This window comes from Castor canadensis, chromosome 9 (genome assembly GCF_047511655.1).
Source record: "Castor canadensis chromosome 9, mCasCan1.hap1v2, whole genome shotgun sequence".
NCBI classification, from domain to species: Eukaryota; Metazoa; Chordata; class Mammalia; order Rodentia; family Castoridae; genus Castor; species Castor canadensis.
This window is the reverse complement of record NC_133394.1, coordinates 134,461,624-134,478,264: the sequence shown is the minus strand read 5'-3', so window position 1 is coordinate 134,478,264 and position 16,641 is coordinate 134,461,624. Positions and strand designations below refer to the sequence as shown.

Here is a 16,641-nt window from a genome sequence, read left to right as displayed (position 1 = left end):
AAACACTGTACAACACACATCCACCTCTGGATCTCCCGTCTCTGTCTTCTGACTGGTCCTGATTGTTCCAGCCCTACCTCTCCCCTTTCTTTACTCAGTGGAATAAAGACAGGAGGTCCTCTCCTTTTCTGGCTTGCAGCCAGAGTGAACATTTAGAACTATGACAGCCTCAGTTCTTTAAAAACTCAAAAAAGGATTAAAACTTCCTTACCAAGATCAGTCCTGAGGAATGCTGAGCTGCAAGGACTTTATTCAGAGTTGTCAAATAATAAACATGCTCAAAATAAATATCTGCTTAGTTATTTCTTGTACTTTACAAATAATGCCCTTCTTTAAAAAGTGTAGATAGAAACCAACAAACAAAAACTTTATACTGAATAATCTAATCACACATTCTTGTTTGATAACTTCCTGATACAAATTTCAAGCACTCAGAAGTCAGGTTTTTTTCCTGGGGTAGATTTAAAAGAAAGAGTGAAGAAAAGTAGAAATTATATTCCCCCAAAGGGTGAGACTGGAAGTAAGGGGGAAAAAATGGGGCAGGGTGAGGGGAGAGAGAGAGAAGAGGTGGCTACAGCCCTGAGGAATACCTGCAAATTGTAATGCATCCAGAAGAACACTAATTTTGCTGGTCCTAAATGATAATACATGGCTTGCAAAGTAGCAGGTTTTCTGTAAAGTGCTATTTGCCTTGGACTCTACAACTATTCCATATGGGCCTAGATGATGGGGAGCTTGTGTTTAAAAAGAGACTCCTTAGCATGTCTGTGAGTGTATTAATAAAGAGAAATAAAATTTATTTTTAAATAGAGTGTTTGAGATCCATTAGTACATTCCCTATATGAATCAAAAAGAATATTTATGTTCATGGTCTTTCTTATTTTCTATTTGAATAATTTAAATGCTAAACTGTTTCTCTTATGCTTCATTATTGTGTCCAGGGCATTGTATCACTCTGTTTGCTGTTTGAAACCCTTCTTCAAACTTATCTCCCCCAACTCTTTTATCATCTACGAGAAATTGGGGCTCAACCGTGAGTATTTTCCTGTGCTAATTGCATCTTCACAAGTATGTTACCATGGGGAAACTTTAAATAAGAAAGCTCTGTTTTCATTCTGGCAAAGCACTTGTAAAGACACACTAATTCTTCAGGGAAATTAAATTAGAAATTTTTCTCAAGACAATAATTTTCAAGTAATAAATTATAACTACATTTGCAAAACATTCTTGGAAGAGGGCTTGTGATGTAACTCAGTGAAACAACACTTGACTAGCATGTGTGAGGGCCTGGGTTCAATCCTCAACACTGAAAAAAAATTCCCCAAATAAAAATCTTAACAGAAGTTTTATTCACTAGGATTTTTATATCTGGTACAAAAATCACCAAATTGACTAATTTCTATTCATAATTAGAAGTGTTAACCAAAACAGAGGCAAACATTTGTGGAAACAAATACAACCTAAAAAATGTGAGAATGCTGAACCTAAGAGGACAGCCTATGAAAGCTATATGTGTTAAAGTTTGTTGTTAAAGCAAACCAGATGGATTCCATACTGACAGCTGTCCTGTGATTTCTCCTTCCCAAGCATGGATTCTGTCCAGCGATGGTCAGTATATGTTAGGTGAGCATGTTGAGGCTCTCTGGACTTCAACAATTATTGCTTCTTTTCTCTCTTTTGAAACAGTGTCTAAAGCAGCAGAAGTTTCTAAATTATTGGTCAGTGTTTTGTCCCTATCTTCTCTGAGCAACCAAGTTCCAGTATTAAGAATAGATATGAGAAGAATGTTAGCCTTTTGAAGCCACAGAGGGGTTAATGGGAAATCGGAATACTATAGTATTTGTCTTCTCCATACTTGAATCCACAGCAGACGGATGGCTGGGTGGGTGGAAATTTAACTCAGTTTCAAATTCCATTTTTATTAAGCTATATAACCTGGGTTATTATTTGGCCTCATGCTTGCTAGGCAAGCATTCTACCACTTGAGCCCCAGTAGAGCCATGCTTCTAGCCCTTTTTGCTTTAGGTTATTTTTCAGAGAGGGTCTCACACTGAAGCCAGTCCCAAATAGCTGGGATTATAGGTGTGTATTTCTATGCCTGACTTCTTTATCTTTAAATCAAGATAACTCAGTTTCTTTATCTTAAAATGAAGAGAATTCCTACCTCATGGAGTTGTTTCAATATTAAATTATTATAGCTACAGAAATAGAGATGATGACGATAGTGATGATGTGTGTTGTATCTCTTCTCTGTAAAGTACCAGTAATATCCCTATTTATAAAAGGACACTTCATATCACCCAGTAGTAATTCTGAACTTCTACTCTTTCCTTTGTAGCCATCAAAAAACAGCATTCTGTTCCCAATTAAGATTATAAAACAGGAATGTGGCAGAATAATTTATATTGAGCACAAGTGTTTTTTCCTTAAACCTGTAGTAAATTGAACTCTTTTTTACTATTGTGACATAAACTGGAGCATAACTTTTCTTTGTTAGGTTGAAGACACTTAGTTCATTGTTAGAAACTAAAGTTCTGGTGGTTTTTTTCCTAGCTTCCTTATATACTTTAATTGTTTAGAGGGGCACAGTTATTTCAAAGGCTTATGATTGTAACAAATTTATTTCATTGACTTAAAATTCTCACACAGGTAAAAGTCTAAGGTAGCAATCAATATCTTTTTCTTTTTCATTTATTTATACTTGGGTTTTTTAGAAATCAGCTTTTAAAAGGCTTTCATGAAAACTCCTATTAGAAGGTTTTTTTAGTTTAATTTTATTTTATTTCCTTTATTGTTGTGCTGGGTGGAGTACATTGTGGCATTTTCGAAGGTTCTTACAATATATCGTATGTATCACACATGAACTCACCACCTCCACCTTTAAGGTTTTTTATTTTAAATTTAATTTCTTTAATAGCTATAGGATTAGTCAAGTTGTCCATTTCTTCTTGATTATATTTATAGGGATAGTTATACTTAATGTGCCCTAATTTTTCTTATTTTTTAATATTTGTAGGATCAATAGTGATTTCACTTCTCTTATTATTAAAATGAATATTTGTATTACCTCTCTCCTTACCTTGATTATTGTGGCTAGAAGTTTATAAATTGTATTCATCTTTGAAAGAACCAGTTTTAAATTCTGTTGGTTTTTCTCTTGCTTTTCTACTTCAGTTTTATTCACTTATGCTCTTATTTTTATTCCTTTCTATGCTTGCTTTGGGTTTATTTTGCTCTTGTCTTTGCTTTTGTTTAAGGTAGAAGTTGGATCAGTGACTTGGAACCTTTCTTCTTTTCTGGCATATGCATTAATGTTATAGTTTTCCCTGAAAGTATCACTTTACCTCTACCCAATGAATTTTTATACGTTGTCCTTTCATTTGCATTCAATTCAGAATGCTTCTTAATTTCTCTTGTGACTTCTCTTTAACAATGGGTTATATATATGCGGGTTGCTTAGTTTCCAACTATTTGGAAAGATACAGTCTTTCTGCTATTGATTTCTATCTTAATTCTGTTGTAGTTGGACAGCATGCTTCATATGATTTCAATTCTTTTAAATTTTGTTGAGGGTTTTTTGGGGGATAATGGGGACCCAGAATATGATCTATCTTGGCAAACGTTCTGTGTGCACTTGAAAATAATTTTTGTTCTCCAAGTGTTGGGCAGAATGTCCTATAAAGTCAAGCTTTCTAAATACTAATGTATAATTCTATGTATGTCTTTGTAAAATTTGCTGTTTTTGCTATTGATTATTGAGAAAGGAATATTAGAATATCTCATTTCAATTATGGATTTTGTCTTCTTCCTTCATTGTTGTATGGTTTACTTCATATATTTAGAGTTCTATTGTTTTAGAATTGATCCCCTTATTATTATGTGATGTCCTTTCTACTTGGTAATAAATCTACTCTATCTGATATTAATATAGCCATTCCAGCTTTCTCTTGACTATAATTTGCTTGGTGTATTCTGTTCTTTAACTTTTAACATGTCAATTATCAATGCCTGTATTTTTTTTAAGTGGGTTTCTTATTAGAAGTATAGTTGAATCTTCTTGTCTGGTAGTCTGTCTTCTAAGTGGTTCATTTATACCGTATATTATTTAATATAATTAATATTATCACATTGAAATCTACTATCTTACTAGAATTTTCTGTTTGTTCCCTATGTTCTTTATTTCTTTTTTTCCTTTTGTTCTGTCTACTTTGGAAAGTTAGGCATTTTTTATTCAATTTTATCTCCACTGTTGATTATTTGTACTATTCATTAAAAGATGTTTTTATAGGCACATATAGTTTACAATATACATCTTTAAGTGATTATATTCTACTTTCAAGTAAACATGGCCTGGATGGCTTCACTAGTAAATTCTATCAAATATTGCAGGAGAAAGTAATTTTAATCTTTGTTTTTCTCTGGTTGCTATTAAGAGCTTTATCTTTAGTTTTTGGCAGTTTGATTATGATGGATCTAGGCATGGGTTTCTTTGACTTTATTCTGTTGGGGTTTGTTAACCTTCCTGAATCTGTGAGTTTATGTCTTTTACCAAATTTGAGAAATTTTCAGCCATTATCTTTCAGATATTTTCTTCTGTAACATACTCATTGTCCTTTTCTTCTGGGAATACAGTGACACAAATATTAAGACTTTTGTTATTGAACCACAGATCCTTAAAGCTCTATTCATTTTTTTCAATCCTTTTTTCTCTGTGACTCAAATTAAACATTTTCTATTAATCAGTATTTAAGTTCACTTACTCTTTCCTTAGTCATTCCCATTTTGCTATCAGACCTAGTCAGTGACTTGGGGCTTTTTGTTTTGTTTTTGTTTCCTGTGTCATTTTGGTTTTTAAATTCTTTAGTTCTATGATTTTTCATTTGGTTCTTCCTATAAAATTCATAGAACTGTATACTTATAATAGTAGATATTGTTATAAATAAATTTACCTCAATAAACTATCTTTCTTTTTTAAAAAAAATGTTGCTGTGCTACCTATATGGGAAGACATACTAGTCCTCTGATAAGACACTATGAGAATTTGAGAAAAATGAAACTAGTTGAAGATAATAATTTAGACTTAAAAGTCAAATGTATTTTTTCACTATTAAAATAACGAGCAGCCAAAAGTTTCTTTTGCATGTAGAAAAGGATTCTAAAATAGATGGAAGTGCTTAATTTGTCAATACTACTGGCTGAAAGTGCTTTGTCATGTTAGTACACTACTTCTTCAGTATGAGACATTTCTGAATCTTGGCTCTTTTTCAATCTTAAGAAAATGACATCAATCCAAACAATGCCAGGGTCTCTTTTTCCTTTAAGAAGATAGTACAGGTACTTACCAACTCACATGATAACAATTCAGCAGGGCTTAACTAGCACCTGTCAGGTGATCTGCAGATGCCCACAGATGTTACAGAAAGGTGAGGGGCTAATTTATCTCCTAAGGCACTAAAGTCAAAGAGTTAATTTTCTGATTTCAGAAAATGTATGAGTACTTATAAATACTCATACATTTTAGGACTCTTTTTGGTAGCAAAGTGGAAATTAATTGAAATTCTTGGTTGATCTTTCAGAAGTCTGATAAACTCTTCACTAAAATGAAGAGTTTGCAATCAGAAATCTATTTCTAAGATACCTTGTACCTTTAAAACTATTTGTCCTTGAAAATTCCTGTTCATTGTTTCATTTTGTTTAGCTCTTTGAGTGCGATGAAGGAATATAATTTGTTTAACTAAAAAATACTAAACCGATACTCTTTCAAGAATTTTGAATAAAAATTCAAATTTTGGTAACTTTCCTAGAATTGTTAAGACTCTTAGAATATCAACTCACCGAGTGCTCTTAGAAAAGCATAGTGTAAAAATGGTTGTAAAAATATTGAAATGCAACATAAAGGAAAGTCCAGCATATAAAATTCTTCCTTTTCAAAGTTCAATTTGAGGACTCATATAGTTTCTCGCCTCTGTACTTTCAGGAAAGGACTTGAGTTGTAAATGTCCTTTCAACTTCTGGGACTCTTTTTTGTTTTTTTTTATTATTATTCATATGTGCATACAAGGCTTGGGTCATTTCTCCCCCCTGCCCCCACCCTCTCCACCCCCTCCCTCTCTACCCCCACCCCCTCAATACCCAGCAGAAACTATTATTTCTAATTTTGTTAAAGAGAGTGTATAAGCAATAATAGGAAGGAACAAGGGTTTTTGCTAGTTGAGATAAGGATAGCTATACAGGGAGTTGACTCACATTAATTTCCTGTGCGTGTGTGTTACCTTCTAGGTTAATTCTATTTGATCTAACCTTTTCTGTAGTTCCTGGTCCCCTTTTCCTATTGGCCTCAGTTGCTTTTAAGGTATCTGCTTTAGTTTCTCTGCGTTAAGGGCAACAAATGCTAGCTAATTTTTTACGTGGCTTACCTATCCTCACCCCTCCCTTGTGTGCTCTCGCTTTTATCATGTGCTCAAAGTCCAATCCCCTTGTTGTGTTTGCCCTTGATCTAATCATATGAGGGAGAACATATGATTTTTGGTCTTTTGGACCAGGCTAACCTCACTCAGAATGATGTTCTCTAATTCCATCCATTTACCAGCGAATGATAACATTTCGTTCTTCTTCATGGCTGCATAAAATTCCATTGTGTACAGATACCACATTTTCTTAATCCATTCGTCAGTGGTGGGGCATCTTGGCTGTTTCCATAACTTGGCTATTGTGAATAGTGCTGCAATAAACATGGGTGTGCAGGTGCCTCTGGAATAACCTGTGTCACAGTCTTTTGGGTATATCCCCAAGAGTGGTATTGCTGGATCAAATGGTAGATCAATGTTTAGCTTTTTAAGTTAGCTTCCAAATTTTTTTCCAGAATAGTTGTACTAGTTTACATTCCCACCAACAGTGTAAGAGGGTTCCTTTTTCCCCACATCCTCGCCAACACCTGTTGTTGGTGGTGTTGCTGATGATGGCTATTCTGACAGGGGTGAGGTGGAATCTTAGTGTGGTTTTAATTTGCATTTCCTTTATTGCTAGAGATGGTGAGCATTTTTTCGTGTGTTTTTTGGCCATTTGAATTTCTTCTTTTGAGAAAGTTCTGTTTAGTTCACTTGCCCATTTCTTTATTGGTTCATTAGTTTTGGGAGAATTTAGTTTTTTAAGTTCCCTGTATATTCTGGTTATCAGTCCTTTGTCTGATGTGTAGCTGGCAAATATTTTCTCCCACTCTGTGGGTGTTCTCTTCAGTTTAGAGACCATTTCTTTTGATGAACAGAAGCTTTTTAGTTCTATGAGGTCCCATTTATCTATGCTATCTCTTAGTTGCTGTGCTGCTGGGGTTTCATTGAGAAAGTTCTTACCTATACCTACTAACTCCAGAGTATTTCCTACTCTTTCCTGTATCAACTTTAGAGTTTGTGGTCTGATATTAAGATCCTTGATCCATTTTGAGTTAATATTGGTATAGGGTGATATACATGGATCTAGTTTCAGTTTTTTGCAGACTGTGCTAACCAGTTTTTCCAGCAGTTTTTGTTAAAGAGGCTGCTATTTCTCCATCATATATTTTTAGCTCCTTTGTCAAAGACAAGTTGGTTATAGTTGTGTGGCTTCATGTCTGGGTCCTCTATTCTGTCCCACTGGTCTTCATGTCTGTTTTTGTGCCAGTACCATGCTGTTTTTATCGTTACTGCTTTGTAATATAGTTTGAAGTCAGGTATTGTGATACCTCCAGCATTGTTCTTTTGACTGAGTATTGCCTTGGCTATTCGTGGCTTCCTGTGTTTCCATATAAATTTCACGGTAGATTTTTCAATCTCTTTAATGAATGTCATTGGAATTTTGATGGGAATTGCATTAAATATGTAGATTACTTTTGGGAGTATAGACATTTTACTGTGTTGATTCTACCAATCCATGAGCATGGGAGATCTCTCCACTTTCTATAGTCTTCCTCAATCTCTTTCTTCAGAAGTGTATAGTTTTCCTTGTAGAGGTCTTTCACATCTTTTGTTAGGTTTACACCTAGGTATTTGATTTTTTTTGAGGCTATTGTAAATGGAATTGTTTTCATACATTCTTTTTCAGTTGCTCAATATTAATGTATAGAAATGCTAATGATTTTTCTATGTTGATTTTATATCCTGCTACCTTGCTGTAGCTATTGATGATGTCTAGAAGCTTCTGAGTAGAGTTTTTTGGGTCTTTAAGGTATAGGATCAGATCGTCTGCAAATAGGGATATTTTGACAGTTTCTTTACCTATTTATATTCCTTTTATTCCTTCTTCTTGCCTAATTGCTCTGGCTAGGAATTCCAGTACTATGTTGAATAGGAGTGGAGATAGTGGGCATCCTTGTCTCGTTCCTGATTTTAGAGGGAATGGTTTTAGTTTTTCTCCGTTAAGTATAATGCTAGCTGTAGGTTTGTCATATACAGCTTTTATAATGTTGAGGTACTTTCCTACTATTCCTAGTTTTCTTAGAGCTTTTATCATGAAATGGTGTTGGATCTTATCAAAGGCTTTTTCTGCATCTATTGAGATGATCAAGTGGTTTTTGTCTTTGCTTCTGTTAATGTGGTTTATTACGTTTATTGATTTTCGTATGTTGAACCACCCCTGCATCCCTGGGATGAAGCCTACTTGGTCATGGTGAATAATCTTTTTGACATGTTGTTGAATTTGGTTTGCCATTATTTTATTGAGGATTTTTGCATCAATGTTCATTAAGAAGATTGGCCTATAGTTCTCCTTTTTGGAGGTGTTTTTGCCTGGTTTTGGGATAAGTGTAAGACTGGCTTCATAAAATGTGTTAGGCAGTTTTCCTTCCCTTTCTATTTCGTGGAACAGTTTAAGAAGGATTGGTGTCAGTTCTTCTTTAAAGGTCTGATAGAATTCAGCAGAGAATCCATCAGGTCCTGGACTTTTCTTTTTGGGGAGACTCTTGATTGCCGCTTCAATTTCATTTTGTGTTACAGATCTATTCAGGTGATTAATTTCCCTTTGGTTCAGTTTTGGATGATCATATGTATCTAGAAATCTGTCCATTTCTTTAAGATTTTTGAATTTATTTGAATATAAGTTCTCGAAGTAGTCTCTGATGATTTCCTGGACTTCCATGGTGTTTGTTGTTATCTCCCCTTTTGCATTCCTGATTCTACTAATTTGGGTTTTGTCTCTCCTCATTTTAGTCAGGTTTGCCAGGGGTCTATCGATCTTGTTTATTTTTTCAAAGAACCAACTTTTTGTTTCATTAATTCTTTGTATGCTTTTTTTGGTTTCTATTTCATTGATTTCGGCTCTTGTTTTTATTATTTCTCTCCTTCTATTTGTTTTGAGATTTGCTTGTTCTTGTTTTTCTAGGAGTCTGATATGTATCATTAGGTCATTGATTTGGGATCTTTCAGTCTTTTTAATATATGCACTCATGGCTATAAACTTTCCTCTCAGGACTGCCTTTGCTGTGTCCCATAGGTTCTGGTAGGTTGTGTTTTCATTTTCATTGACTTTCAGGAACTTTTTAATTTCCTCTTTTATTTCATCAGTGATCCATTGTTCATGAAGTAATGAGTTATTTAGTTTCCAGCTGTTTGCATGTTTTTTGTCTTTACTTTTGTTGTTGAGTTCTAGTTTTATTGCATTGTGATCAGATAGTATGCATGGTATAATTTCTATTTTCTTATATTTGCTGAGGCTTGCTTTTTGCCCTAGGATATGATGTATTTTGGAGAAGGTTCCGTGGGCTGCTGAGAAGAATGTATATTGTGTAGAAGTTGGATGAAATGTTCTGTAGACATCAAGTAGGTCCATTTGATCTATTGTATGTCTTAGATCTTGGATTTCTTTATAGATTTTTTGTTTGGATGACCAAACGTAATGACTATCTATTAATGATAATGGGGTGTTAAAAACTCCCACAACCACTGTGTTGGAGTTAATATATGCTTTTAGGTCTTTCGGGGTATGTTTGATGAAATTGGGTGCGTTGACATTGGGTGCACACAGGCTGATGATTATTATTTCCTTTTGGTTTTTTCCCCTTTTATTAGTACGGAATGTCCTTCTTTATCTTGTTTGATCAATGTAGGTTTGAAGTCTACTTTGTCAGAGATAAGTATTGCTTTTCCTGCCTGTTTTCGGGGGCCATTGGCTTGGTAAATCTTCTTCCAGCCTTTCATCCTAAGCCTATGCTTATTTCTGTCGGTGAGATGGGTCTCCTATAAGCAACAAATTGTTGGATCTTCCATTTCGTCAAGCAGTACCTTTTGATGGGTGAATTAAGTCCGTTAACATTAAGTGTTAGTATTGATAGGTATGTGGTGATTTTTGTCATTTAGTTATCTTAGTTGTTTGAAGGTTTGATTGTGTGTACCTAAGTTGAGGTTACTCTCTACTTTCTTGCTTTTTCTTTTCCTGTAGTTTGGTGCTGCTTGTCCTTTTATGGTTATGTTGTGTTTCACTTTCTGTGTACAGAATCCCTTGAAGAATCTTTTGTAGTGGTGGCTTTGTGGTCACATATTGTTTTAGTTTCTGCTTATCATGGAAGACTTTTATTGCTCCATCTATTTTGAATGATAGTTTTGCTGGGTAGAGTATCCTGGGGTTGAAGTTATTTTCATTCAGTGCCCGGAAGATCTCTCCCCACGCTCTTCTTGCTTTTAATGTTTCTGTTGAGTAGTCTGCAGAAACATTAATTTTGATGGGTTTACCTTTGTATGTTATTTGTTTTTTCTCTCTTACAGCCTTCAATATTCTTTCCCTAGTTTCTGTACTTGTTGTTTTAATGATGATATGCCATGGGGTAGTTCTATTTTGATCTGGTCTGTTTGGTGTCCTGGAGACCTCTTGCATCTGTATGGGAATATCTTTCTCTAGATTTGGGAAATTTTCTGTTATTATTTTGTTGAGTATATTATGCATTCCCTTCGCTTGCATCTCTTCTCCTTCTTCAATGCCTATGATTCTCAGGTTTGGTCTTTTTATGGAGTCGGTGGATTCTTGCATTTTCTTTTCACAGTCTTGAGTTGTTTAATTAATAGTTCTTCGGTTTTTCCTTTAATTACCATTTCATCTTCAAGTTCTGAGATTCTGTCTTCTGTTTGTTCTATTCTGCTGGATTGGCCTTCCATTTTGTTTTGCAGTTCTGTTTCGTTCTTTTTTCTGAGGTTTTCCATATCCTGGGTGGTTTCCTCTTTAATGTTGTCTCTTTTTGTCCTGAGTTCTTTTATCTCTTTATTAATCGTGTTCCTTGTTTCACTTTGATGTTTATACAGTGCTTCTGTGGTTTCCTTTATTTCTTCTTTTGCTTTTTCAAATTCTCTATTTTTGTTGTCTTGGAATTTCTTGAGTTTCTCCTGTACATTTTGGTTGACCATATCCAGTGTCATCTCTATAAAATTCTCATTGAGTACCTGTAGTATGTCTTCTTTTAAATTATTCTTGTGGGCTTCATTGGGTTCTTTTGCATAGTTTATCTTCATTTTGTTGGAGTCTGGATCTGAGTATCTGTTTTCTTCATTCCCCTCTGGTTCCTGTACTAATTTTTTGCTGTGGGGAAACTGGTTTCCCTGTTTTTTCTGTCTTCCCGTTATTGCACTTGGTGTTGTTACTGTCCCTGTACTGTGTGCAACTAAGTATTTTCTAGCTTGTAATAATAACAATGGTGATATTTAGAATAGAAGGGTGAGAGGAGATGGAAAGCAAAGAAGTTAAAGAAAAAGGGAAAAACAAATAAACAAACAAGTAGGAAAAAACAAAACAAAGAATCAAACAAAAAAGTTTCAAAGATAAAAAAAGGGAGCGTTAGTGTACTAATCGACAGTAATCTTGTCCGTGTCTTCCCAAGCCATCTGGGCACAGGCGACTGGTGGCCCATGGGCCCTCCTGGTTTCTCCGTTTAACGTGAAGTGGAGATTCTCTGCACCAGCTGGAGGTGTGGAGGGGTTAAAGTTTTGCCTCTTCTTGGTGGTTTTACCTGCAAGGTGTGTCTCCAGCATCTCTCCAAGATTTCACTATAGGAGGCATGCTTTCTGCTTCCTTCCTCTAGCCGCCGTCTTGGAGTCTCCACCACTGTGTGTTCTGGGACTCTTAATGGAGATGTTAACAATAGAATTGGTTGGGCTCTTCTAACACTGCCTTTTTGTAAGACAAGATCCAGTGAGAAATTAATTTTTGTTTTTCTTCATCTACAGACTTCGCATATCATTTAAGTGGATGGTTCGAGCATTCTCTGGATACTTAGCTACAGATCAGCTCTTACTTTTGTGGGATAGAATCCTAGGATACAACTCTCTGGAAATTCTTGCTGGTAAGAGTGTGTGCTTGTTTGTGGGACACATGCTTCTATGGTAAAGGCCTCATTCCTTTCTAACATTCTTGGATTCCAGGAAAGCCCACTGTCCCCTCCTCTTCCCTCCATTCTGTTAGTCTAGCCAGGGCTTACTGTCTCCCATCACCTGTGAGGTCTGTGCAGCAGAGTGAAGATACACTTCTGCCCTACTCTGGACCCACGTAGCTACCTTACTGTTCTGTTCTGTACCCCTTCTTCAACCACTGTCTGTAATTCAAAGTGATACTGAATCTCCCTACATAACTGAAATCTCATCTCTTCTAGATGTCAGTTTATAGTGGATTCAAAACCTTTCTCTTTTTGCTGATAGTCATGATTTCTGCTCTGGTAGCTAAATTTCTCTTTAGATATTCTCTCATGTCAAAAATACTTCTTTTTTTCAGGAAAAAAATTCTTTTTTTTACAGGCTGATCTGTATGTAATAATTAAGCAGTTTCTACAACAGATGTACACCAAGACAATTGTATAATAACAGACCAGGCAGATATTTCTTATTAAATATATGACTTTGCTTCCCATGTGCACAATAGACAGTTATTTTATCATTGGGATTACCAGAAAATTAAAATAATAATTAGGATATTTTCACAGTAGGTAACAGAAAATTTGGCAGAGTGGGTTTTTTCCCCCTTACCTTAAATTTATAGCATTTTAAAATCACCTCCCTGGGGTATTGTGGACACGATGCTTAGTTGAAGAGAAATATGGCATAAAGATTCTCTAGGTGTCACATTAACATTTTCTAAAATGCTGATAGGTCTATGGTAATTAGATGGCATTTAGAAAGAGAAAATTAAGAGTATCAGCAAAGTACCATGAAGATAAATGTCACCCCTTGTGTAATCAGAGATTATCACTGATTGATGTTGTTAACAACTCCTAGAATCCTTCTCTTTCAACTTTTTTTTAAAGCTCATATAAGTTAGGGAAGAATGGTCTGCCCTCACATTTTTCAGCTGACCCACAGAGATAGATGTATATGCTAGAGGGCATCAGGTTTAATTCTTCAAAAATTTCTGACAAGCAGCCCTTATCTTCTGTTTGAACACTTCAGTGTTCAAATTTAAATTCTCTCTTTCTGTGCCTTGTCACCTCTTAGCAAATTGAAGGGAAAAAGAAATAAATATATATAGAATACTATATTTGGTCTGAAGCAGGTACTCTCCAGTGAGCTCAATATATCAATGAAAGTTACTGATGAACAGGTAGAAATGTGATCAACACTATTGCATCCACCCATTTATCACCCCCACAGGTGCTTTTTAAAAATCAACAGGGAAGAATTCTAGAACAACTAGAAATGGAACCAGACTAATGGGAGCCCTCCTCCCCTGGAATTTTTTCCCCTACTGTTCTTATCTGAGTGAAAAGCAACAAGGATAGATAATTGCATGTAGAAGTATATTGATTAGATTATTTCATATGTTTTGGTACAAGTACTTGATCAAATGAACTACTCTGTAGTCTTTAGAAACATTTCAGTAAATATCACTGAATTTAATTGTGAGTTGGAGAACTGCACAACAATTTAAAACAAAGGTGTCTTAATGTTCATGCATGAGTTGCTTAGTATAAAAGTAATGAGAATAATTTCAAATGCTAAAAGTAAATATTAGAATTGCCACATTTCATAGGAAGCATGATTTCAGTTGAAAATATCCCAAAATACAGATCCTTTCTCCTTGGCAAGCAAACCTGTTCTTCAGAAGGGCTGGGCAAAGTAAACATGAAGCAAACAGAAAGGAACTTCTGTGATGTGACACCAAGATAAATAAAGGTTATGAGCACATAAGCATTTTGGGTGCTGAGGTCAATTAGTGAACTTCTCTTTTCCCCCTTCTTATCTACCTTCGGAAAAGCAGTTTCCTATTATGTAAAACTCTTTCCTGCTACAACAGAAAATTTAGGTATCTTATCAAGCGTTTAGCCACTGGTTCAATTATGCACAAAAAAAGTAGTAGTGATACTATTCCTTAGCTTCTAAACTGTCTCAGCTGTTCAAAATATGACTACACTTAATGGGAAGCTATAAAGAATTGCTGGTCCACCAAAATGATTTTCTGTGATATTCTTGTAAATGTGAAGCCCTATGACTCTAAAGTACTTTTTTTTCTTCTTTTCAGTGAAAGAGAAAATTCCCTGACCCAGTTCTCTTAGATCCCTTGTTATGTGTTGAATAACCCCAGATCTAATTTTTAAAATTTCATTTAACCCTTTTTTCTCTAGAATTTTCTTCTCTAACTAGTTCTAACTTTTTTTTGCCAGATTGTCCAAAACCTTTTGCCCCTTAGAAAAGTGCCTGAATTTCTCAGTCACTAGTTAAACTTTGCCCTGTATGAGGAAGCCAAGGAACCTCGCTCCTAACTTCCATTCCTCAAGTATAGCCACCCACTTGCAAGGACTACACCACTTCACCCTGCATGTGAAAACCCTTCTGAGGAGCAACAAACCAAATCCTCCCTGGAAAGGTGCACAAATTTTCATGTCAGGAATGAGGCCTTCACTGCTTGCCTTAGTCTCAAAGGTGGCATCACATAGTGGCCAGATGTACAGGCTAGAACCAGGGTTAAATATGAACTCTACTATTTTCTACCTGTGTAATTCTGAACATGTGCCACCTATCTCATGATGCCTTAGTTTCTCTATTAGCAAAATGGGTCTAATAATGCTACTTAACTCATAGATTTGTTGTGGAAATTAACTACCATTATTATTGTCATAATAAAAATGTATTTAAAAATACATGTTTGCATTATCTTTATAGTATACCTAGGAACCAGTCTTCCACATAACTTTGAGGATTTATTACTTTAGTTTTCTGGGTTATCTTCAGGCAATACCATCCTCTTATCAGGGCTACCCACCTCTTACATATGGGTCCTGTGTTGCTCATGACTCATTCTCTCACATGGAGTTTTATGGCAGTTCACATATTAATGAGTATTGCAGGTTAGTATGATTTTTTTCTTGTGCGTATGTTTAATAGAAACCATAGTACCAATGTTTTCTACTTAATGTATATTATTGAGCTTCAAATTGTCCTTTAATTTTTTTCCAAAGTTTCAACTTCTTTTTTCTGTAACCAACATTAGTGTCAGTCAAGATTATTCCCACAGAAGCCCTCCTCACGGATATATCCATTTCAGGCTCTGAGAAAGTCAGTGTTGAGCATATGAAAATACAAATCTAACAAAATATTATAAAGTCATTTTAATAAAAAGTTTTATACCATATTTATATCAGGATATGTGATGTAAACACAATTTGTTGTACTTAAAAATTTCATATCACTTCCCAGAAGCTTCTCCATTTCTTTAGTAAGAAACATCTGTGTCAAAATAAGCCTAATTTATAAGAGTTATTCTGGCTTTATGTCATTTTAAAAGTGTTATAATTTTAGTTGTAGGTATGAAAGGAACAATTTATAAAATGACCTTTTAAGAACACTGAATTTTCCTTCTTCCCAAAACTGTGGGATTTACTTTGTGTAGCCATGAGGCACTGTTCTCTGGACAGTTTCCACTCATCACAAGATCTTAACTCCGAAGGTGGGGGCACAGCTATGTGAAGCACTAGTTCTGAGCTTTCAGAGTGGCCTGTGGGCACACTGGTGAGGAGGCCAGCATTTGAAATAGTGTGCATTCTTTTCCAGTTCTGGCAGCTGCTGTGTTTGCTTTCCGAGCAGTGAACCTGATGGAGGTGACATCACTGGCTGCAGCTGAAGTAAGGATAAGTTTCACTCAGATGGGATGGAAATAGTTCCTGAGAGATTACCAGGCTCAATGGCTTTAGTGCCTGATGCATAGGACACACATTGCTGTAGCCAAGTCTTTTAACCAGTAAAGCCTATAAATTCTGAGCTAAGTGATATTAAGTATTCAAATATCTCTAATCACTTGAAAATAACTTCTTTATGAATGGGTCATAAAGAAGATTCTTACAGGAAACCATTGTAACTATTATGAGAAACCAGACAGATTTCCTAGTAATTTTGATAGAAACTCTAGGATTTGTATTGCACTTTCTTATTATTGTTCATGCCCATGTGTTATGAATGACATAGTAAAAACACTCGGGCCTTTTTTGGTTGGTCTTTGGGGTTTTTTTGTTTTTTGGTGGCACTGGGGTTTGAACTCAGGCCCCCATGCATGCTAGGCAGGCATTCTTGCCTCTTGAGCCACCCTGCCAGCCCTTTTTTTATTATTTAAAACTGTGAGTTAATTATTTAGCGCTGATTTCTTTTCAATGATGTAGTTTATATCTGAAATATGGTTCAATTAAATAGTCCTTACCATATTGCTCTA

General features: G+C 35.4%; 1 protein-coding gene across 4 annotated transcripts in view; it reads left to right on the top strand.

The window, feature by feature from the left end:
* Tbc1d19 (TBC1 domain family member 19) overlaps positions 1-16,641 on the top strand; it is a 151,079-nt gene that overhangs the window by 117,220 nt on the left and 17,218 nt on the right. Inside the window, exons 18-21 of one of the 4 annotated variants that reach the window (XM_074042503.1) lie at positions 942-1,033; positions 1,588-1,623; positions 12,180-12,295; positions 15,990-16,060. In XM_074042503.1, coding sequence (XP_073898604.1) covers positions 942-1,033; positions 1,588-1,623; positions 12,180-12,295; positions 15,990-16,060 — 315 coding nt within the window. The other 3 variants (XM_074042505.1, XM_074042504.1, XM_074042506.1) reach the window with 3 other exon arrangements.